Here is a 25,133-nt window from a genome sequence, read left to right on the forward strand (position 1 = left end):
GGCACCTCCGACAGTGCAGCACTCCCTCAGTACTGCATTGGAGTGTCAGCCTAGATTTTTCTGCTCAAGCTTCTGGAGTGAGACTTGGACCCACAACCTTCTGACTCAGAGGCAAGGGTGCTACCCACTAAGCCACAGCTAACATCTAAGGAGGCCATGAAGGTCCCAGGTTTGTTTCCCCAGTCCATGCATGAGTGAGTCGATCTCAACCAGGATGGGGATAGGGAAGCTCCAGTTTTCCTCAGCACTCCAGGGACTCGGGGTGAAAAATCACCAAATGGGGACAAATAATAATTGAGTAGACGAAACATCGCAGTCCACATTGGAATGCTTCCTAGAGAATGGTTTTGAAGTGGGATTGATACACTCCTGGGGGGTGGGGAGGATATGCTAAATAATGTGTGGCATTTGGGGGAGGGAGGGTGAAAGAGCTTAAAATAGAAAAATGAAGGATAAAGGAAAGAACAGGAGATTGTTATCGAAACAGCTACACATTAATCATTACTGGAAATGTAAAGAGCAGCATGTCCTGCACTCGAGACCAAATTGGTACTTTCCTACACTGATACACTGGGCATGGAGCTGCCTTCAATAGGAGGAAGCCATTCCCATCAAGGCACTGCGAGAAGGTCACTGTCAGATGGAGCTATAAATTGAGATTTTACATAAACTGTCACAACTGGGAAAGAAAATGAACTGCAAAGCACAATGTGCGCAGATGGTTCTAGATTGCGCGAGGAAACGTTTTCTGGGACACAAATTTAAGAGGTCCAAAAATAGGCCATCGTTTTTGCAAGAGCGGAGGAACTAATAATAGTTAATCCTTAATCTTGCAAAGCTGCCCTGTGCTTACCTCTCAACCACCAGGAAAATCGAAAAGAACACTATGCTATTCTCTGAAGAGGTCAGAGAGGACTTCCTTCAGGCTTCTGCTTATATTTTAGGGTGGGAATGGGGAGAAATGTTTGTAAAGCCAACTTATAATTTTCAACTTGGTATCACGCCATCAAATAGTGTGTCCACTGCATCGATATGAGTAAATCAGAGGAATTCACTTGGAAGGCGGCAATCCCTGGGAATACAAGTTGATCTGCTGGGTTAATGAGAAGCAGGATTGAGTTTAGAGAGATATTTAACACAACTGATTTCTCCCTCCCCCCGCCCCCCCCACCCCCCATGGGGAATTAGGTGAAGGAATGGTTTATCCCACAAGCACCACGCAAATTGTGTATTCACCTCACACAAAGTGGATTAGTGCAAAGCTTTCCTAAAATGTGCACAAAAATTAAAATCAATTAAAGTCTGACATGAATCTTGTCATTCATGTGGAAATGACTTATGAAGTAATACTGGGCGGCCTGCTGGTGGCGCTGTCCAGGGAGAGTATAAATACTCGGGCATGGGCCCAGCTTGCTCAGGACATTCTTTAACAGGAACTAGTGAAGGACACAACTAGATCTCCATGTTGTAAAACAGTTGATTAAAGCCTTGTTTAATACTCAGACCAAGTGCCTAGTAGTTTTCTTACGTCAAAGTCTACTTCAGAGAATGTTACCAACAAGTAAATAGCTAACAAAGGCCCAGCTGTTTAAATCTTCTCTCAAAACAGAATGACGTAAGTGACAACGCAAAAGGTACAGGATTGACTCTAGATTCCTTCATCGTCGTCGCTGGGTCAAAATCTTGGAACTCTCTACCTAACAGTACTCTGGGGGCACCTTTGCCACAGGGACGGCAGCGGTTCAAGAAAAAGGTCCACCACCACCTTCTCAAGGGCAACTAGAGATTGGCAATAAATACTGGCCTTGCTAGCGACGCCCATATCACGAGAATGAATAGAAAAAAGAATACACAATCTACCCTATGTTCTTGAATGAAGCTGTAAAGTTATAACACTGATCCTCTCGCTGTATTATCCATCATCGCCCGCTGCTCACAGAACAGAAGCAGAGACCAGGGGTTCCCTGGGAGCTCAGAAGTAAAGCATTTGTCTCTTGAGCTGTGCACTTCAGTCAGGTCCAGGGGGCGACTACTGTCTGAGAAACTGTACTGCAGCAACAGAGTCAATGGCTTCAGAAGAAGAGGGGAGGTAGAGTATAAACAGTGATCAAACATTCTGGAACTTCTGTTGCATTAGCTTGAAGGGTAGTGCTTGCATGGCTGCCATTTTACACACATCAAGATCCCACAAACAGCAACGACATGAATGCCCAGTGTGTGTGTTTTTGGTGGTGTTGGTTGAGGGATAAATGTTGGCCAGGACAACCAGGAGGATTTCCTGATGATCTTCAAATAGTGCCATGGGATCTTTAACATCCAAAATGAAACACCAGAACAAGCAGACAGGACTTTGGTTTAATGTCTGATGCCGTGGACGGCACCTCTGACAATACAGCACCTCCTCAGTACTGCACTGGAAAGTCAACCTAGATATGTGTTCAACTTCTGGATAAGAACAAGATCAGGCTCAGGTGGTTCACCAAGCCTGTCAACACTTGCTGTCTAGGTTCACACATGAAGAACAGTTGGGCGAGATACCAGTGTGTTTCTGGTCCTATGGAGTCTTACGCAACACAAGTCTTCGCCCTCAGGAAAACATTTGTATGTGAGATTTCTAATCAATAAAAATTTCTTCTGGATTCATTTGAAACAAAAATGTCACCACAGAACGCCTCCCAAATTCTTCCTTGTGTGTACAGCATGTGGGAACACACCACATTTGAGAAACATCCTAATTAATTAGGCAGATGGACTGGCTGGCCTTCCTCGTGTGCTCTATTTTTTAAAGAAAGTTAGCCTTCAGAGAGGTTTTATTTCTGTTTTTACCCCCAAAGGTTAAACTCAGTCAGATTTTCCAGGCAATGCAAAGCTGACCTGTTGATTGCAGAAGCGATTGTGATGGCCTCGAACTCCAACCTCCTCTCCCTGCCCCCACAATTGGTGCCCCCAAAAAATGTGCATTGCCGTCACAATACAGCATACCGTTCCATCCTTTTACTGCTTTTCATGAGAAATAGAATGACATAGAAAGTACAGCACCGAAACAGGCCATTCGGCCCAACTGGTTTATGCTCCACATGAGCCTCCTCCCACCCCTCTTCATCTAACCTCATCAGCATATCCTTCTATTCCTTTCTCCCTCATGTGTTTATCTAGTTTCCCCTTAAATGCATGCAATGAAAACAGATTGCATTTAGAACTAGTTGGGTCTAATATTTTCATTACAGCTATACTTTATAGAATTTGAACCAGATAACAAGTAGAATAAAGATTTTGTGTCATGATTTTTTGGGGAAAGGAAGAGAAAGAATGCACTCAGTTACTAGAGCAGTCTATGCTGCAATGCTGTCACAATGGCCCCACGCTAAATCTGCCCGCCTCAAACTGAATTCCACCATTATTGTTTTACAGGAAACTTTGTGCTATCCGGCACCGACGGGACCGAGCTGTTGCCGTCCCATCAAAACTGCCGGACAAACCAGCGCTAATGTTGAAACATATGGAGATTTTGAGCTCCCTATCTGGCAACAAGCCCTGTTGCTTAGCAACAGCTTCTAAACAGTCGGCCGTACCTTGCAAGCGTCTCTGTAGCTTAGCAACAACTTCAGCGAGACCTTGCAGAGCCTGACTGGTGAAAAAAAAGCAACGAAAAGAAAAAAAAACTAACGAAACGGCTCCTGATTTTTGCCGGTGGCTCGAGCATTCCGGACAGTTAACCTCCGGATAAACCAGTTTCCTGTACCCCCAAAATGCCACTAAATTTTGGTCTCTACTATTCATATACAGGTAGACTATCCTTTATCCGAAAACCTTGGGACCAGCTGTGTTTCGGTTTTTGGAATTTTTCGGATTTCAGAAGGTTTTGACAACAAACACTGTTGCTTAGCAACAGCTTGTAAACACTTGGGCCCTGCCTTGGAAGCGTCTCTGAAGCTGTTGCTAAGCTACAGAGACTCTTTCCACAGCCTGACTGTTTAAAAAAATGCTAGGGGAAGAAAAAAAACCTAACAAAACGGCTGCTGATTTCTGCCATTAGATCGAGGTTTCCGGCTCCCCCTGCTCCGTATCTGAATTCCTTGACTTAGCGAGGGTCTGGGGCTCGACTACCGCCGCCAGTTGTGGGAAAGCCGGATATCGGCTGACTCCTACACTAAGCTGGCCTGCAAATCAGGTCGGTGTGGGGGGGGGGGGGGGGAGAAGACTATCGGATGGGCCGTTGCAGCTATCGGACGGGCTGCTGTATTGTTGGGTTCACTCTCCCAGTACCTCCTTCACACTGCCCGGCTCGGCCTGCAATCTCCTACCCAGGAGGGAACTCTGTGATCCTCTGCCCTGCTCACAGGGAAAGGCAGAGCTCCCGGACCACTCCTGTCATGTTTGGCGCCACTCGGGTCATGTCGTGCGCACAACTTACGCTCCATGAAAAAACTTTCGGTTTTTAGAGGTTTTCGGAAGTGCGGATAAAGGATAGTCTACCTGTAGTGCTCTCAACAACAACTTGCATTTATATAGCGCCTTTAACGTGGTAAAACGTCCCAAGGCGCTTCACAGGAGTGATTATCAAACAAAATTTGACACCGAGCCACATAAGGAGATATTAGGACAGATAACCCAAATCTTGATCAAAGAGGTAGGTTTTAAGGAAAGTCTTAAAAGGGGGAGAGAGAGGTGGAAAAGTGGAGACACTTAGGGAGGGAATTCCAGAGCTTAGGGAGGGAATTCCAGAGGTTAGGGCCTAGGCAGCTGAAGGCACGGCCGCCATTGGTGGAGCGATTGAAATTGGGGATGCGCAAGAGGCCAGAATTGGAGGAGCGCAGAGATCTCAAAGGGTTGTAGGGCTGGAGGAGGTTACAGAGATAGGATGGGGAGAAGCCATGGAGGGATTTGAAAACCAGGACGAAAATGTTAAAATCGAGGCGTTGCCGGTCCGGGAGCACAGGGGTGATGGGTGAACGGGACTTGGTGCGAGTTAGGGTATTAAGGGATATGGAGAACGAGTGCACAATTGAAGTTGGCTAACAAAATGGTAGAAGAGACGCAATGGACTGAATGGCCTACCACTCCTGTTGCCATGAACAGCAAAAACGTTTTCTTGAACCACTTGTCTGTGCAGTCAGTGGGCCTTTGAAAGCAGGTGTTTGTTGGTGTATCAAGCTCTTCCCCGGGGTGTTGTACATTATGGAATGTCTCTGCCAGAATTAAAGGAGCGTTGCGATATCGGAGGGTTGTAGGGCTAGAGGAGATTACAGAGATAGGGAGGGGCAAGGCCATGGGGGGATTTGAAAACAAGGATGAGAATTTTAAAACTGAGGCGTTGCTGAACCGGGAGCCAATGTAGGTCAGCGAGCACAGGGTGATGGGCTTGGTGCAAGTTAGGATATGGGCATCAGATAATTTGGACAGGTTGGGTGATTGGGCAGAAGCATGGCAGATGCAATATAACGTGGATAAATGTGAGGTTATCCACTTTGGAGGCAAAAACAGGAAGGCAGATTATTATCTGAATGGCAATAGATTGGGAGAAGGGGAAGTGCAACGAGACCTGGGCGTCCTTGTGCACCAGTCGCTGAAAATAAGCATGCAGGTGCAGCAGGCGGTTAAGAAGGCAAATGGTATGTTGGCCTTTGTAGCGAGAGGGTTTGAGTACAGGAACAAGGATGTCTTGCTGCAGTTGTACAGGGCCTTGGTGAGACCACATCTGGAGTATTGTGTGCAGTTTTGGTCGTCTTATCTGAGGAAGGATGTTCTTACCATGGAAGGAGTTCAGCGAAGATTCACCAGGCTGATACCTGGGATTACAGGAATGACGTATGAGGAGAGATTGGGTCGATTGGGCTTGTACTCGCTGGAGTTTAGAAGAATGAGAGGGGATCTCACTGGAACTTATAAAATTCTGACAGGACTGGACAGACTAGATGCAGGAAGGATGTTCCCGATGGCCGGGGAGTCCAGAACCAGGGGACACAGTCTAAGGATAAGGGGTAGGCCATTTAGGACAGAGATGAGGAGGAATTTCTTCACCCAGAGAGTGGTGAACCTGTGGAATTCTCTACCACAGAAGGCAGTAGAGGCCAATTCATTAAATATATTCATGAAGGAGTTGGATATATTTCTTAAGGCTAAAGGGATCAAGGGGTATGGGGAGAAAGCAGGGACCGGGTACTGAATTTGGATGATCAGCCATGATCGCATTGAATGGCGGAGCAGGCTTGAGGGGGCGAATGGCCTACTCCTGCTCCTATCTTCTATATGTATCAGAGTTTTGGATGGGGTCAGGTTTATGGCTCAAGGTGATGCGACAGTCTCATCATTCAACTATGTCACTGTATACACGGTGTGGAGATGCCGGTGTTGGACTGGGGTGGACAAATGTAAGAAGTCACACAACACCAGGTTATAGTCCAACAGTTTATTTGAAATCACAAGCTTTCGGAGCGCTGCTCCTTCGTCAGGTGAAGTGGAGAGATACATAAAGACACAGCTTATATAGTCAGAGAATAATGCCAGATGATTACAGGTAATCTTTCTAACTGCCATTTATCACACCTCGGCAGAGAGATAATCACAGCAATCAAGGTGTGAATGGTGTCCAAACAGGTTAGTCAGGAAAACATTACATCAAAGAACAATGAGGTGGGGTCACAAGGGGTCAAATGTTGCAGATGCTGGGGTCTGTATGAAAAACAAAAAACAGACAAAAAAAACATTTTTTTTTGCTGGAAATCACAGCAGGTCCGGCCGCATCTGTGTAGAGAGAACAAGCCGCACTCATGAGGACGGCCTCAACCGGGATCTTGGGTTCACGTCATGCTGCATGTAACCCCACCTGACGTAGGGTCACCCAGACTCGAGTCGTCGTTGGCTTGTTCTCTCTACACAGATGCGGCCGGACCTGCTGTGATTTCCAGCAAAAAAAAAATGTTTTTGTCTGTTTTTTGTTTTTCATACAGACCCCAGCATCTGCAACATTTGACCCCTTGTGACCCCACCTCATTGTTCTTTGATGTAATGTTTTCCTGACTAACCTGTTTGGACACCATTCACACCTTGATTGCTGTGATTATCTCTCTGCCGAGGTGTGACAAATGGCAGTTAGAAAGATTACCTGTAATCATCTGGCATTATTCTCTGACTATATAAGCTGTGTCTTTATGCATCTCTCCACTTCACCTGACGAAGGAGCAGCGCTCCGAAAGCTTGTGATTTCAAATGAACTGTTGGACTATAACCTGGTGTAGTGTGACTGTATACACTGGCGTTTACAATCAGGCTGCAAACTTTGTTACTGCAGCAATTATCAGAATAACTTTAAAATAAAAAAAGTGGGGAAAAAAGGGGGAAAAAAAGACTTCTCCATCTCTCATTGAAAAAAATCTTTTCTAAGTGCCCTGTTACCACTTCCTTGATAATGGGCTCTAGCATTTTCCCGACGACTGATGTCAGGCTAACTGGCCTGTAGTTCCCTGTTTTCTCTCTCCCTCCTTTGTTAAACTGAGGCCCCATATGCCTGTTTGGGTGGATGTAAAAAATCCAAGGCAGCAGAATGCTCCCAGAGTTCTGGCCAACATTAAACCCTCAACAACCACCCACCAAAATAGACCGACTGGTCTTTTATCTGATTGCCATTGGTGGGGCCTTGCTGTGCTCAAATATGCTGCTACGTCTGCACGGCTGGCTCTGCAGTTAATTTGGGACTTCCTGAGGATATAAAAGGATCCACACATATGTAAGCTTTTTCTTTCTAAATAAAAAAAAGCACTCTGGTATGCATACAGGGCAAGCCCCTAACCCAAGTACCTTAGCCTGTCCTTCACCTGAAAATACTGTGGAAAGTACGTATTCAGTCACACCTGAGCAAGCTGTTCAATGAGCGAATGGCAGCTTACCATTTCTGATTTGGGCAGGTTAAGTTCAATTATTGTCCAAATCACACTTTCCCGTTTTAAACACCTTGTCCTGTCACGTGCTTTTACAAAACGGATTTACCCAACAATGGGACATTGCCGGCGAGTTCCACTGCATCATGCACATATATTTAATTATTTTTCTTTAAATCACGTCATGCAGAGTAACACACTGCCCTGTCGGGACCACCATTTCGAACGGAGGCTGGATCGAGAGGCCCATAACAGCGGGTTTCTACCACTCTTTGAATCTCACAGCATAGGTCGTTTGAGGCGCTGTGTGGTACAGGCGTCTCTCACGTCAGCTACTCAACAATCGGGGTGAAGCAACTGAACTGGTGGAAAACCAATGGCGTAAGTGTGCAATGAATTACATTTTTAAAAAATTAAAATAAGGCACACTGCTTTTTAAGTGGGCTAGTTTTCTGCTCATTTTCCAAAGTGGTTTAGGACTGCACTGAAACTAAATATATGCAACTGAACTTCAGGCAAATTGGCTTCGATTGTGGGCACAAGACCATCTGACAGATGATGATAACGTGTCACTTGGGCTTCACGCTGCAAGAAATGTGACATTACAAACAGAAAATGCTGCAAATACACAGCAGGACAGTCAGCATTTCGAGAGAGGAGAGAGAGGTTCACATTTAAAAGGTACAGAGCCTTCATCATAACTGAAAGCCCCTTATAAGAACTAAACAAAATAAAAGGGAGGGGAGAGGATAATAGCAGCCCTGTGACACGGAGAGAGTTAATGGGTTTAATGACCTGAAAGTAGGTTTTTGAAAATGAAGTGAACGATATACAAATATCTCAGTGAGGCAACGGAAAAACATTAAATATTTACACTTTTAGAGCTCTCTGTAAGCTGAACTGTACAGACCAGGGGGAATCACAGGTTCGATTTCAGGTCTGTGGTGTTAGCTGATCACAATCGGGATGGAGGTAGAGGGACTACAATTGGCCTGAATACCAAAGGGTTAGAATTTTGAATCTCCATCCAGCGACCCATGCATGTGTGTGTGATTGTTTGTGTGTTCACGCGCCTGTGTGTGGATGCCAAGCGAGGACAAAATCAGGCTTGGCTGTGATGCGACCTCCATTCGAAAGGCCTCCCAACCCTCACTGCCAAACTCCACACATGCTTATGGCCACTTGAGGCGAGGTAATGGAAGTCGCCCAGCGTTCCGAGAACTGCGCCACAGAAAGAATCAACACCTTGGGGAGAAAATTGGGAAAGAAGGCATATGGGATTGGGGATGAAGGAAACTTTAAATAAAATATTCGTTAGCGCGAGCATTTAAAAAAATATGATAATCATACTGCCCATGGTACCAGAACGGTATACACAATATTCAAATGGTGTAATGACCCGAGTTATGAACAGGTCTGGAGATGGAGTCATAGCTGGACCAGGACCTTTTATACAGCAGTGGCATCACACTCAATCTTGTTTCACAAATGAAGAAGTAATACATACCGCAATTACTGCTAATCAAGCCAAAAGGAAATTAAGTTTGTAAAACATTTGAAAAATCTCGACACAAAAAGTTGAAATATTGCTTTTGGCTCGGCCGATTATGGAAAGTCTTACAGGAAAAAGGAATAGTACCGGTGAGTTTTGATAGAGATCGCTGACTGAATCTTCTTTGATCGGATGGCTGGTCCTTGTGGTGAATAATAAATAAGCCTGATTGAGTTCCTGCAGAGTGCGAGATTATGATGGGAACAGAATGGCTAACAATGACTGCACAGCTTGGCAGGAGCCTGTGTCTCGGCTGTAGATAGAGCAGGATAGTTACAAATCTTCTGTGACAGGTTATGGGCAGAGATCCTGAGTTATAGCTGTGATATTTAACTCCCACTATACCATGCAATTAAAAAAAATACCTTCCTCCCTATTCAACTGCAATACCTAGATTCGAATCCAACCAACTTGCTAGTGGCACGATTCTATAGCACCTTCTGTTCAAAGGTTTTTCAAAATGATTTCAAGCAGTTAGATGACAAATATCAAAAGCTTAGCTGAGGTAAAATTTAGTTTTTTTTTTAAAGTGCGCACGCACACAGGTTAGAGAGAAAATGCATGAGGTAGTCTTTCTTCATATAATATGTTACTTCAATTTTCAAAAAGAAAGTTGAATTCTGAAGGCAGTTAATGTCTCACCTGCTTTTAGGTGACAGAAAAGATCACTCTAAAGGGTTCAACCTGAGACACAGAGGTTATAGAGAGACACTCACACATTCACACACACAGGAAGAAACACACACACAGGGAAAAACAAAGAAAGAAAGTCAAACAGGCAGTTTCTTTCCCAATTCTAATTTTTTTTTAATTGAATTCTGAAAGCAAATAAAGCGTCGGAGGGAAAAAGAAGCTAGGAAAGGGGGTGGAAGGAAAGAGCTCGAGGGCGAGGAGGCCTCTGGTCTCTTACCATCTGCCATTTGGGGCAACAAGTTGGAGTGGAGGAAGTGGATGGAGCATTAAGGCTGATGTGTGCGACAGCAAGGGGAGAACGAGGGGGGTGAATGGGTTTAGCGGGCAATTCAAAGGGGAAGGGATTGGACAGTGATAGGAGTGAGGGTGTGGCGATCAATGGGAGAAAGCACAAGTGATTTGGGGGAGGAGATGGGAAGGAACTGCTGGGGGGGGGGGGGGGGCCACATTCCCCTCCCCCACCCACAAAACCTACCCCAAATGCAGCCGGAAGCTGTTGGTGGCTCCTTTTCCCACCACACCATGCCCATACCATCTCCCAACCAAATGGAAAGAACAGACAGGCAGAGTAGCAAAATAAACAATTAAGTGGGAAAAAAGAGACACAGAACCAGGGACAAAGAGAGAAATGGTAATACAAGGACAGCAGAGACTGGGAAGAGAGAGACTATATTCTCCGACTTACAGTATGCAATGTCACGGGAGAACGAGTGAAATTAAAAATGTTATGCCTGTACACACTTCCGGACTACTTTTTCGATTATAAATTTCTATGTCCACATTTATAATGGAAACTGCCACATCAGCTTGACGGTTAAGAAGGCAAATGGTATGTTGGCCTTCGTAGCAAGAGGGTTTGAGTACAGGAAGAAGGATGTCTTGCTACAGTTGTACAGGGCCTTGGTGAGACCACATCTTGAGTATTGTGTGCAGTTTTGGTCGCCTTACCTGAGGAAGGACGTTCTTGCCATGGAAGGAGTACAGCGAAGATTCACCAGGCTGATACCTGGGATGGCAGGAATGACGTATGAGGAGAGATTGTGTCGATTGGGCTTATACTCACTGGAGTTTAGAAGATTGAGAGGGGATCTCATCGAAACCTATAAAATTCTGTCAGGCCTGGACAGACTAGATGCAGGAAGGATGTTTCTGATGGCCAGGGAGTCCAGAACCAGGGGTCACAGTCTAAGGATAAGGGGTAAGCCATTTAGGACTGAAATGAGGAGGAATTTCTTCACCCAGAGAGTGGTGAACCTGTGGAATTCTCTACCACAGAAGGCAGTAGAGGCCAGTTCATTAAATATATTCAAGAAAGAGTTGGATATATTTCTTAAGGCTAAAGGGATCAAGGGATATGGGGAGAAAGCAGGGACAGGGTACTGAATTTGGATGATCAGCCATGATCTCACTGAATGGCGGAACAGGCTCGAGGGGCCGAATGGCCTACTCCTGCTCCTATCTTCTATGTTTCTATGCTGCAATTACACCTTCCCACCAGTGGTGGTGCTGCCCCATCACTACTGGCAGGAGTAACAACAGAAGATGTTGGAAAAACTCAGCAGGCCAGGCAACATCCGTGGAGAGAGAAATAGAGTTAACGTTTCAGGTCGAAACCCTTTGTCAAGACTATCGTACTACTGGCAGGAGGGTGGAATTACAGCATGACAACTTTACGTAGGCAGTTTCCATGTCAAATGTGGACACAACACTTTATTATAGAAAAATAAGGACAGAATGCATGACTGAATTACATCTATGTGCCCTCTAACCCAGTCTCACCTGATGACTTTTGTTTATTCATTCACGGGATATGTGCGTCGCTGGCAAGGCCAGCATTTATTGCCCATCCCTAATTGCCCGTGAGAAGGTGGTGGTGAGCTGCTTTCTTGTTCCGCTGCAGTCTGTGTGGTGAAGGTGCTCCCACAGTGCTGTTAGGGAGGGAGTTCCAGGATTTTGACTCAACGACGATGAAGGAACGGCGATATATTTCCAAGTCAGGATGGTGTGTGACTTGCAGGGGAACTTGGAGGTGGTGGTGTTCCCATGCGCCTGCTGCCCTTGTCCTTCTAGGTGGTAGAGGTCGGGGGTTTGGGAGGTGCTGCCGAAGCAGCCTTGGCGAGTTGCTGCAGTCCAACTTGTAGATGGTGCACACTGCAGCCACAGTGCGCCAGTGGCGGAGGGAGCGAATGTTTAACGTGGTGGATGGGGTGCCAATCAAGCGGGTTGCTTTTTCCTGGATGGTGTCAAGCTTCTTGAGTGTTGTTGGAGCTGCACTCATCCAGGCAAGTGGAGAGTATTCCATCACACTCCTGACTTGTGCCTTGTAGGTGGTGGAAAGGCTTTGGGGAGTCAGAAGGTGAGACACTCGCCGCAGAACACCCAGCCTCTGACCTGCTCTTGTTGCCACAGTATTTATGTGGCTGGTCCAGTTAAGTTTCTGGTCAATGGTGACCCCCAGGATGTTGATGGGGACTACACATAGTCTTGACTCCTTGTGCACAGCACCACGAGATATCAACTAGTATTCTTTATATTTGTATTAATTTAAATTCTATTTAACCCATTATTTACACCTCTCTGTGAAAGCAGTTAGCCTATATCTGTACTCCTGGCCTCCACCATCTCCCCTCTCTGCTTTGGTCAGTCTTATAAGAAGGACTCTGCTACCTGACTGTGCCGATGAAGGGATACCTTCTGAAGCGTTAAACTACCTTTCCCTTCCGAGGGCTGCCTGACCGGCTGTGTAATTCCAGCAAATTCTTTGTATTATTTCATATCTTAGCAGTCACACCTTTTCTATCACTATTTGTTTTTGATTTGACTGTGACTTATTAAAGTGTACACTATACACCCAGTGCCATGTTGTCACCAGCGTCACTCAACCTACTGATAAAAAACACACACGCCATGAGGGAAAAACTGCGTTTAAGCAAATACATTTTATCATTGTGTGATTCATCAGTTTAGATCGCTCCCACTACTTGCAACAGATCTGTAACCATCAGTACAGCGCTCTGGTATTAGAGAACTCAAATTTCTCAACAAACAATCCATGTCAGTAAGGCCGAATTGTTTTACTAAAAACAGAGTAACAGTACTGCTTTGGCACTGTTACCATCAAGTTTTGCAGATACAAACATACAAAAAGGGTGAAAAAGACCATCAGGCCCATTGATGCTTGTACCATCCCTAGACAGTGCAGCCTCGTGTGCAGCTCTCCCAACCTTTATCAATGTTTACTCCCGGGGCAGGCAAATGAAGTCCGAAAATTCTATAGGCTAGCAATTACTGTTGGCGATAACAGCGGGCAAATGTTTAGCACACATATACAAGATTTTGTGGTCTATTATTTTAACAGAAGCATTCATAAATGGGTTACCACCTCCACTAAAAAAAAAATGGACAGAGGAACATCAAACAAATGTGTTAAGTATTGGCCTGCTGTTGTCAGCAGTAATATCTAGCCTTATAGAGTCACCTCATGACATTGGAGCTATTCTTCAGTTCTACTTACTTTTCCAGCTCTTTGTCCCGGAGTTGTGGTCTCCAACGCTGATATTCCATAAAAATAAGAACGAACAGTAGACAGAACGTGAAGAGGACACCTGCAAACGCCAATTTCTGCCGGGCTGTGGTGTTTATGGGGGACAGACTGAAGTGCCACGATGCAGGAAACAAACAGGAAAAACAAACTCTGAAAGAAAATTAAATGGCAATGTTTAAATCCTTTTAAAAAAAAAACACAGCAAGAAATAAAATGGTGTGGCACAGCGAAAAAGGAAAGCAAGACTTGCCTTCGTGTAGCACCTTGCACGACCTCAGGACTTTGCAACCAATGAAATACTTTTGAAGTGTAGCCACTGTTGTAATGTACTGAGGGTACTGAGTTTGGATGATCAGCCATGATCTCATTGAATGGCGGAGCAGGCTCGAGGGGCCGAATGGCCTACTCCTGCTCCTATCTTCTATGTTTCTATGTAGGAAACGCGGCAGCCAATTTGCGCACAGCAAGCTCCCACAAACAGCAATGAAATAAATGACCAGATAATCTGTTTTAGGTATTGGCTGAGGGATAAATGTTGGCCAGGGCACCGGGAGAACTCCCCTGCTCTTCTTTGAATAGTGCCGTGGGATCTTTAACGTCCACCTGAGGGGGCAGACGGGGCCTCGGTTTAATGTCTCATCTGAAAGACTGCATCTCCAACAGTGCAGCGTTCCCTTAGTACTGCACTGCAAGTGCCAGCCTCGATTATGTGCTCAAGTCTCTGGAGTGGGACTTGAACCCACGGCCTTCTGACCCAGAGGTGAGAGAGTGCTGCCCACTGAGCCACAGCTCTAGTGAACCCATGGCTGTGATTTGCCACCATTTTTTCTTGGGTAAATTCTTAATATCGAATCCTACATAATTTTATAACTTTTATTTACTGAAGGCACTCGTGGCTGTTTGAAAGCGTGTCAGCTCAATGCATACCTCACAGTTTGGAGCATGCAACAGAGTTTCAAGACTCCGCTTCTTAAACAGTCAACAGTCTGTGGAACACTATAGCATCTGTGCTGTTGGGAATGTGTGAAATTCATCTATGGAAGCCAGCTGGTCAGGGTTGAATAAAGTTGGCAGTATTGTTAGATTGATAGCCTGACGTTTTGCTAGATTACCTTGGAAATTCCACTGTGCTTGACCTTTTTTTTGCAGTTTACCTGTGATTAGTCACCTTCCTCGGGAGTTTGTCCGACACTCACTCGCTCCTTGTTGCCCAATATTCGGACTCCTATCACCCTTAGCTGCCATTCCAATTCTAAGCCCCATGCCCCAGCTGAGAGCCGCTATCATTCTTTTCCGATTTAGTGCAATGTCTAATGGGACTGTGCAACTCTTGGCAACTGAGGCAATGTTCAAAAGTGGTATGGGCAATTACGCGTGATTTGATTACATAGCTTTAGGCCTGAATACCCAAAGGCAGTGACATTCCTCTACCAATGGGGCTCACCCTTAGCCCCATTAACCTTTTGACCATGGTTGAACTAGAAGTAATGTGACACTATAATTTCTTGGAGCAAGTCGCCATACCACAAAACTAAGGGAAGAGCTAAATGCTGAAGGGATTAAATGAGGGCACAACATCAGCTTTCCAAAAATCAAGATTATGCTCATACGAATAACACTGAAAGATGACAAAAGACAGCAGATATAGATGGTGAGCTGGAAGTGGTGGAGAGGTTCATATATCTGGGATGTTGAATACCCAGTGATTGGGGAATGCAATGAAAGAAAGGCAACGATACATAGAGTCATAGAGCACAGAAAGAGGCCCTTCGGCCCATCGTGTCCGCGCCGGCCATCAAGCCCCGTCTATTCTAATCCCATTTTCCAGCACTTGGTCCGTAGTCTTGTATGCTATGGCATTTCAAGTGCTCATCTAAATGCTTCTTGAATGTTGTGAGGGTTCCTGTCTCTACCACCCTTTCAGGCAGTGAGTTCCAGATTCCAACCACTCTCTGGGTGAAAAAGTTTTTCCTCAAATCCCCTCTAAACCTCCTGCCCCTTACCTTGAAACTATGCCCCCTGGTTATTGACCCCTCTACTAAGGGGAAAAGTTCCTTTCTATCTACCCTATCTATGCCCCTCATAATTTTGTACACCTCAATCAGGTCCCCCCTCAGCCTTCTCTGCTCTAAGGAAAACAACCCCAGCCTGTCCAGTCTCTCTTCATAGCTGAAGCGCTCCAGCCAGGTAACATCCTGGTGAATCTCCTCTGCACCCTCTCCAATGCAATCACATTCCTCCTATAGTGTGGCGACCAGAACTGCACACAGTATTCCAGCTCTGGCCTAACTAACATTTTGTACAGCTCCATCATAACCTCCCTGCTCTTATATTCTATGCCTCGACTAATGAAGGCAAGTATCCCATATGCCTTTTTAACCACCTTATCTACCTGTCCTGCTGCCTTCAGGGATCTATTTACATGCACACCAAGGTCCCTCTGATCCTCTGTCCTTCCTAGGGCCCTACCATTCATTGTGTATTCCCTTGCCTTGTTAGTCCTCCCAAAATGCATCACCTCACACTTTACAGGGTTAAATTCCATTTGCCACTGTTCTGCCCATCTGACCAACTCATCTATATCGTCCTGTAGCCTGAGGCTTCCTCCTCGCTATTTATCACTCCACCAATTTTCGTGTCATCTGCGAACTTACTGATCATACCTCCTACATTCATATCTAATACACATTGGTCTTGCTGCAAGTGTCCTTAACAGAGACCTATCAAGAGGACATGAAAAGGAGAAAGTATGAGATCATGTCCAGTCAACACTTCTGAGAACTGGACCCCAACAAAAGCAAAGACATGATGCTCCTGGAGCTCGCTGTAGAAGAATATTGGGAGGATCTAATGCCCAAAACTGAGGTAAAATGCAGTGACCTGAATAAACAGCACACTAAGGTGAGAAGATTATAATTGGTAATGGACAGGAATGGGTTCCAACTGGGAAAACCCACACAGAAGGCTACACTTCCAAAATAGCTTCACCCTGATCCACAGTTTAAGTGCCTATATAGGTACAGGAAACTTTGTGATATCCGGCACCAACGGGACCGAGCTGTCGTCGTCCCATCAAAACTGCCGGACAAACCAGTGCTAATGTTGAAACATACGGAGCTTTTGAGCCCCGTATCTGGCAACAAACCCTGTTGCTTCTAAACAGTCGGCCGTACCTTGCAAGCGTCTCTGTAGCTTAGCAACAGCTTCAGTGAGACCTTGCAGAGCCTGACTGGTGAAAAAAAAGCAACGAAAAGAAAAAAAACCTAACGAAACGACTCCTGATTTTTGCCGGTTGATCGAGCATTCCGGACAGTTAACCTCCGGATAAACCAAAGTTTCCTGTACATGCAATCCTCGAGTCACAGTTGCATCTCTGCAAAACACAGGTGCACAAGAAGCAGTAGCCGAGACCAGAAGATAGTTTCCTCAGCCAGGCTGCTGGGGGTGCATGGCACGGAAAGACCAGAAAGAAAGACTTGCATTTATACAGCACCTTTCACGATGTCAGGATGTCCCAAAACGCTTTTCAGCCAATGAGGTACTTTTGAAATGTAGTCACTGTTCTAATGGAAACGTGGCAGCCAATTTACACACAGCAAGCTCCCACAAACAATAATGTGATAATGACCAGATAATCTGTTTTTAGTGATGTTGATTGAGGGATAAATATTGTCCAGGACACCGGGGAGAACTCCCCTGCTCCTCTTCAAAAATAAATAGTGTCCTGGGATATTTTACGTCCACCCGAGGGGGCAGACGGGGCCTCAATTTAACGTCTCATCCGAAAGACGGCACCTCCGACAGTGTAGCACTCCCTCAGCACTGCACTGGGAGTGTCAGCCTAGATTTTTGTGCTCAAGTCTCTGGAGTGGGATTTGAACCCACAAACTTCTGACTCGGAGACGAGAGTGCTACCCACTGAGCCACGGTTGAACAAGGAGGAAAAGCGATGGGGGGGGGGGGGGTGGTGCGGGGGTGAGAGGAAGAAAAATTCCATATCATGAAAAAGAGCAGCTCAGCAGTATCACTCTGGGTGCTTTAAATTTTCACTCGTATTTTCCAATTGGCAGTTTGGGGTAGAGTTGCAGCAGAGCACGATCTCAGCTACCCGTGCTCCCAATTTCCACTGGGGCAGGTCAAGAGAGCAGTGGTAAACTTTGCCGTTTACTCAAAATGACCCAGTGGCATTTCGTGACATCTTCTGTCTCAGAATTGCCATCCAAACACAACGATGCCAATGAAAAGGTCAATTCTCATCACTGTCTGTGGGACCTTATCGTCAAAAATATGGATACCACATTTGCCTATATAAGTGGTTGACTCTGAACTGCCTCTGAAGAGGCCTTGAAACCGCTCAAGGCAATCAATTGGGATGGGCGATAAATACCGGCTTTGTCAGTGCGCCCATATCCTGAATTTAAAAAATAACCGTCATTGTAATCAAAAAAGAATTCCTTGTACACGACGCACTTGTAGAGTTGTTGCCGAGACATGATGAGACACTATGTAAATGCAAGTCTTTACATTTCTTTTTCAAATCGAAGCAAGATACTTTTGTCAGTGCAGTAGCTGGAGGCTGAAAACATTCGTATACAGCTGGCCATTGGAATGGGTTGCACTGTATTGGTAAGCCGTTGTAGCCATGCTTCATCCATTGCACTTGTGGGAATCTAAACAATCTACCCATTTTCATTATCCTTCAAGATGTCCCCCTCGCCCCCTCTTCACTATGTCAGATTATCGAGGTTCCACTAGATGACTGATTCTACATAAAAAAAACATAAGAATTAGGAGCAGCAGTAGGCCATACGGCCCCTCGCACAAGCTCCGCCATCCAATAAGATCATGGCTGATCTTTGACCTCAATTCCACTTTCCCGCCCAATCTCCATATCCAGCAATTCCCCTAGAGTCCAAAAATCTCTCTCAGCCTTGAATGTACTCAACAACTCAGCAGCCACAGCCCTTTGGGGTAGAGAATTCCAAAGATTCACGACGTTCCAAGTAAAGAAATTCCTCCTCATCTCAGTCTTAAATGGCCAACCCCCTATCCTGAGACTATGCCCCCTAGTTCTAGACACTCCAGCCAGGGGAAACAACCTCTCAGCATCTACCCTGTCAATCCCCTTCAGAATCTTATATGTTTCAATGAGATCACCTCTCATGCTTCCAAACTCCAGCGAGTATAGGCCCAATCTCTGCTGGCACTGTCAATTAAAGAACATTGCTCTTTCAAACTCTCTAAATAGTTTAATCATTCTCAGACCCGCACGAGGCCGAGATATAAAATAAGTGACTTTGGACTAAGGAAAAAAAAAAGCAGAATAATCCATTCGACTTTTAGTTGTCAAATTCAATTTGTCAAATGATCATTGAGAAAAATGCAGTACGAAAAGATTTAACACGCAGTAAGACTTTTGAAGGAATTGCACTGCTTACCTAGCCATATGGTAAAGGCACAGCGAGTAGGAGGGAAGGACCTTGACCACACGGCTTCTATTCTAAGTTCCTTGCTGCTGAATGTCACCTCATCGTCGAGTTGATAGGTACACACTGCCGACAGTGTGGCTCAGACCTGCTTCCTTTTGCTACACACAGCTCAAAGGTTAACTGATAAATGGGGGAGAAAAACACATTGAGAAAGAGAGAGTGAGTTAGAACACACAGTACTGGATCTGTGACAATAAAGATTGAAAGACTGAAAACAGTCACGTGGTTTCTCCATTTATTTTTCCTTCCACCAATTCTGCGAGCCCTATGCAGCGCTGGTGGAGTGATCCGTCATTAAGTTGCTGACATTTACAAGGTTCCACTTCCCATTCATTGCAACAGGAAACATAGAGGACCTTGAATGGCTGAGCTATGTTGCTTCATGCCCCATTGCGATGCCTCACTAAAGTCAACTCTTTTAGTAAAATGGACTGGAGAGATTGGGGTGGATGTTTTGTAAAAGTGTTCTTGATTCCCATTCTTAAACGAGGTGCGTGAATTTTATGCTCAATATAAAAGGATGTTGGTGCTGTGGACTGGGACACTCAGCATCAGCCTCAAGGTAAAATTGCCTTTGCTGTGGCTCTTTAGCGTACCTCAGGCCCAAATGCACAAGAGCCTTCCCCGCTGCACCAGTGTGACATCTTTCACTTCCCTACTCCAGCCACCCTTACGGCATTTTTGGCGAGAGCCGATTTATGCCGAGTTCCAGGCAGATTAATGTTGTGCACCTGCACAGGCGGCATACGGAAGCGCAAGTTCTACTTACTCCCGAGATACGCTGATTAAATTAATAAAAGGACACTGTTCACACAAATACATAAAATATCAAGAAACATGATAATGAGACTACAATTCACGAATCTATTACTGATTTTAGAATTGAGTATATTACTGCCAACAGCTTACAATTTGCAGGAATTGAGAATCATTCTGACAAATTGTGGGTCTGGACTAAATGAACCCTTTAAACTTCATTTCATCAGTGATCTGTAAAGATGAATCAGAGTTCAAGGAGTGGTTGCAAGTCTGCCGATATCAATTGAAAAAAGTCATAAAATATTCCTGTAAAAAAAAATTTAAACCCTTCACATTACCAAAACTTGACGGCGGAGGATTCTAGAGTGGTTCCATCATTGGCAGTGGGGCCCTGACCAGCGATGCAATCTGACCCTCACTGACCCCAGGAAAACATGCCAACAGCTGGATGCTCTTCACTTTATCAAACAAAGACATAGAATAACTTTATGGCCCATAATTTGCGACCTCTGTAGTTTTCTCTTAATGCTGTCAATAGGAGGGGGGATTCCTAGCGCGATGCAGCAGTGACATCACCAAGCTTTCTAAGCAGCCAATCCCGTTGAAGGATTCTCACAGCCAGCAAACCAGGAAATGAAAAGTACCAAGTATCTGCACTTTTAAAAAATGTTAGAGAGCAAAATAAAGATTGGGACATACACATGGGGTTAAGGTAGAAGCTGAAATATCATGAACAAACTTTCAAAAAATATTGAAATTGTAATTTTTATCATAATGGAGAAATTGGACATTCCATTAATATAAAAAATTAGTTTTTCAGGGCCAGAACAGTTGTTTAGCAGTCAATACCAGTTACACCTATTCCAACAAGGCTTAACTTTTAATGGGGTATTTAACAGCAATATTAGCGCAGAAAAGTCCAAGTTTTTATCAGTTCCACTGATTTCCGGCTATGGGGAGTTCCATAGCGCAGCCTGTGGTGGAGCAGTGAATGACTGACAACAACTTCAGGATTTCCACGTTTATCTGTGCATGCGCTAAATCTTGAGGTTACGGTCAGTTTCAGAGGGGTAATGATGGCCAACGCTGACAGTTCGCCGTCATTACCCACTGCAAGATCCGGGCTATTGAGTATATACTCCCCCCAGTACACCAGGCTAGATTCAAACCTGGTCTCTTGAGGTGAGTGGAACCACTGCCCCACTCGAGTCCTCAGTGGATTTCTTCCACTGGACAACAGATGCAACGGTGGATGCCAAAGATCATTGCAGGCCCCTTGCAACTGACGTGCAAAGTACTGTGACGTGATCACCGCAGGCTTATTGAACCACAGTCAGCAATTCTAACCAGGAAATAAGAGCCAGTGCAACACATTACACAATCAATACACTGTACTGCAACAGAAAATAATAACTGGACCATTTGTAATCTCTCTTACACTGCCTCTTTCTAATCTCAACCATGGACCACAACTTGACACATCAGCATTTGAACATGACCACAGTACATTCTGAACTGGGAGACTGGGGTTAAAGTTCCACAGAAATGGCACAGCACCAAGATCATTCTGTAACCACAGTGCTCAACACACACACATTAGGGGGACAGTCTTCAAGGGTATTTGGCAAACAAAGCAAAACAAGGTTTGACAGCCACTCAATAGAATATTATTTTCATTTAATATATCATGGAAGCATTGGTGTGTTGTTCAGACACGAGGTGAAATAAAATGATGCTGAGCTGCCCCAATCTCCTCTCCGCTGTAACCTGGCCTGCTTCTTCCCTTCCCCACTATTCATTCCTCATCTCTGCATTCTCCCCTTCCCTCCCTTCTTCCTTTCCACCTCCCTCCATTCTTCCATCACTCTATTCTACCCTCCAATACTCGCCCTCCGATTTTCCTTCCCTCTATCTGTCCCCTCCAATCTTACCCCATCTCCCCTCCCCTGACCACCTCCCCTCCCCCCGACCCTCTCCTCCCATCCCCTCACCCCCCTCCTCCCATCCCCTCACCGCCCTCCTCCCCACCTCCCCACTCCCGACAACCTCCACTCCCCTCCTCCCCCCACCCCTGACCACCTCCACACCTCTCCCCTCCACCACATCCCCCTCCCCTCACCACCTTCCCCTCCCCTACTCCCCCTCCCCTCATCAACACCCCCTCCTCTACACCCCCTCCCCGTACTCCCCCTCCCCTCAACACCCCTGCCCCTCATCAACACCCGCCCTCCCCTCATCAACACCGCCCTCCCCTACTCCCCCTCCCCTCAACACCCCCTCCCCTACTCCCCCTCCCCTCATCAACACCCCCCTCCCCTACTCCCCCTCCCCTCATCAACACCCCCCTCCCCTACTCCCCCTCCCCTCATCAACACCCCCTCCCCTACCCACCCTCCCCTCATCAACACCCCCTCCCCCCCCACCCTCATCAACACCCCCTCCCCTACCCCCCTCATCAACACCCCCTCCCCTCCCCTCCCTCCCCTCATCAACACCCCCTCCCCTATCCCTCATCAACACCCCCTCCCCTACACCCTCATCAACACCGCCCTCCCCTACCCCCCTCATCAACACCCCCTCCCCTACTCCCCCTCCCCTACCCCCCTCTCCTCATCAACAACCCCTCCCTTACCCCCATCAACACCCCCTCCCCTACCCCCCTCATCAACACCCCCTCCCCTCCCCTACTCCCCCTCCCCTCACCAACAACCCCTCCCCTACCCCCCTCTCCTCATCAACACCCCCTCCCCTACCCCCTCATCAACACCCCCCTCCCCTACCCCCCTCATCAACACCCCCTCCCCTACTCCCCCTCCACTACTCCCCCTCCCCTCATCAACACCCCCTCCCCTACTCCCCCTCCCCTCATCAACAACCCTCTCCCCTACCCCCCTCTCCCCATCAACACCCCCTCCCCTACCCCCCCCATCAACACCCCCTCCCCTACCCCCCCCCATCAACACCCCCCTCCCCTACCCCCCCCATCAACACCCCCTCCCCTACCCCCCCCCCATCAACACCCCCTCCCCTACCCCCCCCCATCAACACCCCCTCCCCTACCCCCCCCCCATCAACACCCCCTCCCCTACCCCCCCCCATCAACACCCCCTCCCCTACCCCCCCCATCAACACCCCCTCCCCTACCCCCCCATCAACACCCCCTCCCCTACCCCCCCCATCAACACCCCCTCCCCTACCCCCCCATCAACACCCCCTCCCCTACCCCCCCCCATCAACACCCGCTCCACTAACCCCCCCATCAACACCCCCTCCCCTACCCCCCCCATCAACACCCCCCTCCCCTACCCCCCCCATCAACACCCCCTCCCCTACCCCCCCCATCAACACCCCCTCCCCTACCCCCCCCCATCAACACCCCCTCCCCTACCCCCCCCCATCAACACCCCCTCCCCTACCCCCATCAACACCCCCCTCCCCTACCCCCCCAACACCCCCTCCCCTACCCCCCCATCAACACCCCCTCCCCTACCCCCCCCCATCAACACCCCCTCCCCTACCCCCCCCCAATCAACACCCCCTCCCCTACCCCCCCCCATCAACACCCCCTCCCCTACCCCCCCCATCAACACCCGCTCCCCTACCCCCCCCATCAACACCCCCTCCCCTACCCCCCCCATCAACACCCCCTCCCCTACCCCCCCATCAACACCCCCTCCCCTACCCCCCCCATCAACACCCCCTCCCCTACCCCCCCCATCAACACCCCCTCCCCTACCCCCCCCCATCAACACCCCCTCCCCTACCCCCATCAACACCCCCTCCCCTACCCCCCCAAACACCCCCTCCCCTACCCCCCCCATCAACACCCCCTCCCCTACCCCCCCCCATCAACACCCCCTCCCCTACCCCCCCCCATCAACACCCCCTCCCCTACCCCCCCCCATCAACACCCCCCTCCCCTACCCCCATCAACACCCCCTCCCCTACCCCCCAACACCCCCCTCCCCTACCCCCCCATCAACACCCCCTCCCCTACCCCCCCATCAACACCCCCTCCCCTACCCCCCCCCATCAACACCCCCTCCCCTACCCCCCCCATCAACACCCCCTCCCCTACCCCCCCCCATCAACACCCCCTCCCCTACCCCCCCCCATCAACACCCGCTCCCCTACCCCCCCCATCAACACCCCGCTCCCCTACCCCCCCCCATCAACACCCCCTCCCCTACCCCCCCATCAACACCCCCTCCCCTACCCCCCCCATCAACACCCCCTCCCCTACCCCCCCCATCAACACCCCCTCCCCTACCCCCCCCCATCAACACCCCCTCCCCTACCCCCCCCCATCAACACCCCCTCCCCTACCCCCCCCATCAACACCCCCTCCCCTACCCCCCCCATCAACACCCCCTCCCCTACCCCCCCATCAACAACCCCTCCCCTACCCCCCCCATCAACACCCCCTCCCCTACCCCCCCCATCAACACCCCCTCCCCTACCCCCCCCATCAACACCCCCTCCCCTACCCCCCCCATCAACACCCCCTCCCCTACCCCCCCCATCAACACCCCCTCCCCTACCCCCCCCATCAACACCCCCTCCCCTACCCCCCCCATCAACACCCCCTCCCCTACCCCCCCCATCAACAACACCCCTACACCCCCCATCAACACCCCCTCCCCTACTTCCCCGACCAATTCCCTCTCCCACACCACCTTCCTTTCCCTTCCCCTCCCGTCCCGCCCCACTGACCTGTCAGGGCCGCGCTCCGACCATCGATGACCAGCAGCCCCCGGCCTGCCCCCCCACCCGTTGCCAGGGTAACCAGCCCGCTCTCCGCTCCAGCCGCCGCCACACGGCAGCCACGTAACCAGGGTGACAGCTCGCCCTCCAGTCGCAAAACACGTCGCGCAACTTTGGAAATCCGCTTTCCGGCAGCAGGGTTGCTATGGCCGCTGTCGTTCAGAAGAGGGGGAGGGCCACCATGTCAATCAAATCTAACCTCACTGCTTTCATTGCATCTTTGGTGATCTTGATTTTGAAATTTGGTTTATGTTTGTGATGAATTTACAATCTGGTGCACTTGGGGGGGATTGCAAACCCCATCAGATTGGAACCGTTGACCCACTTATTTCGTTTTCAACAACTTGTATTTATATAGCTCCGTTAACGTAGTAAAACGTCCCAAGGAGCTTCATAGGAGCGTTATCAAAGAAAATTTGACACCGAGCCAGGTAAGGAGATATTAGGACAGGAAA

General features: G+C 47.9%; 1 protein-coding gene across 2 annotated transcripts in view; it reads right to left on the reverse strand.

Moving 5' to 3' along the window:
- LOC147113329 (ectonucleoside triphosphate diphosphohydrolase 4-like) overlaps window positions 1-24,910 on the reverse strand; it is a 97,907-nt gene extending 72,997 nt beyond the window's left edge. Inside the window, exons 1-3 of one of the 2 annotated variants that reach the window (XM_085994262.1) lie at window positions 24,628-24,910; window positions 19,105-19,275; window positions 13,637-13,816 (exon numbers count right to left, since the gene is read on the reverse strand). In XM_085994262.1, coding sequence (XP_085850388.1) covers window positions 13,637-13,816; window positions 19,105-19,112 — 188 coding nt within the window. In that variant the 5' untranslated portion in view covers window positions 19,113-19,275; window positions 24,628-24,910. Of the gene's footprint in view, window positions 1-13,636; window positions 13,817-19,104; window positions 19,276-24,627 lie in introns of those variants that run through there. The other variant, XM_085994263.1, reaches the window with a different exon arrangement.
- Between the last annotated feature and the right edge of the window lie 223 nt (window positions 24,911-25,133).

The sequence above is a fragment of the Somniosus microcephalus genome, chromosome 8 (assembly GCF_052327205.1).
Source record: "Somniosus microcephalus isolate GS21.2 chromosome 8, FLI_Smic_1.0, whole genome shotgun sequence".
NCBI classification, from domain to species: Eukaryota; Metazoa; Chordata; class Chondrichthyes; order Squaliformes; family Somniosidae; genus Somniosus; species Somniosus microcephalus.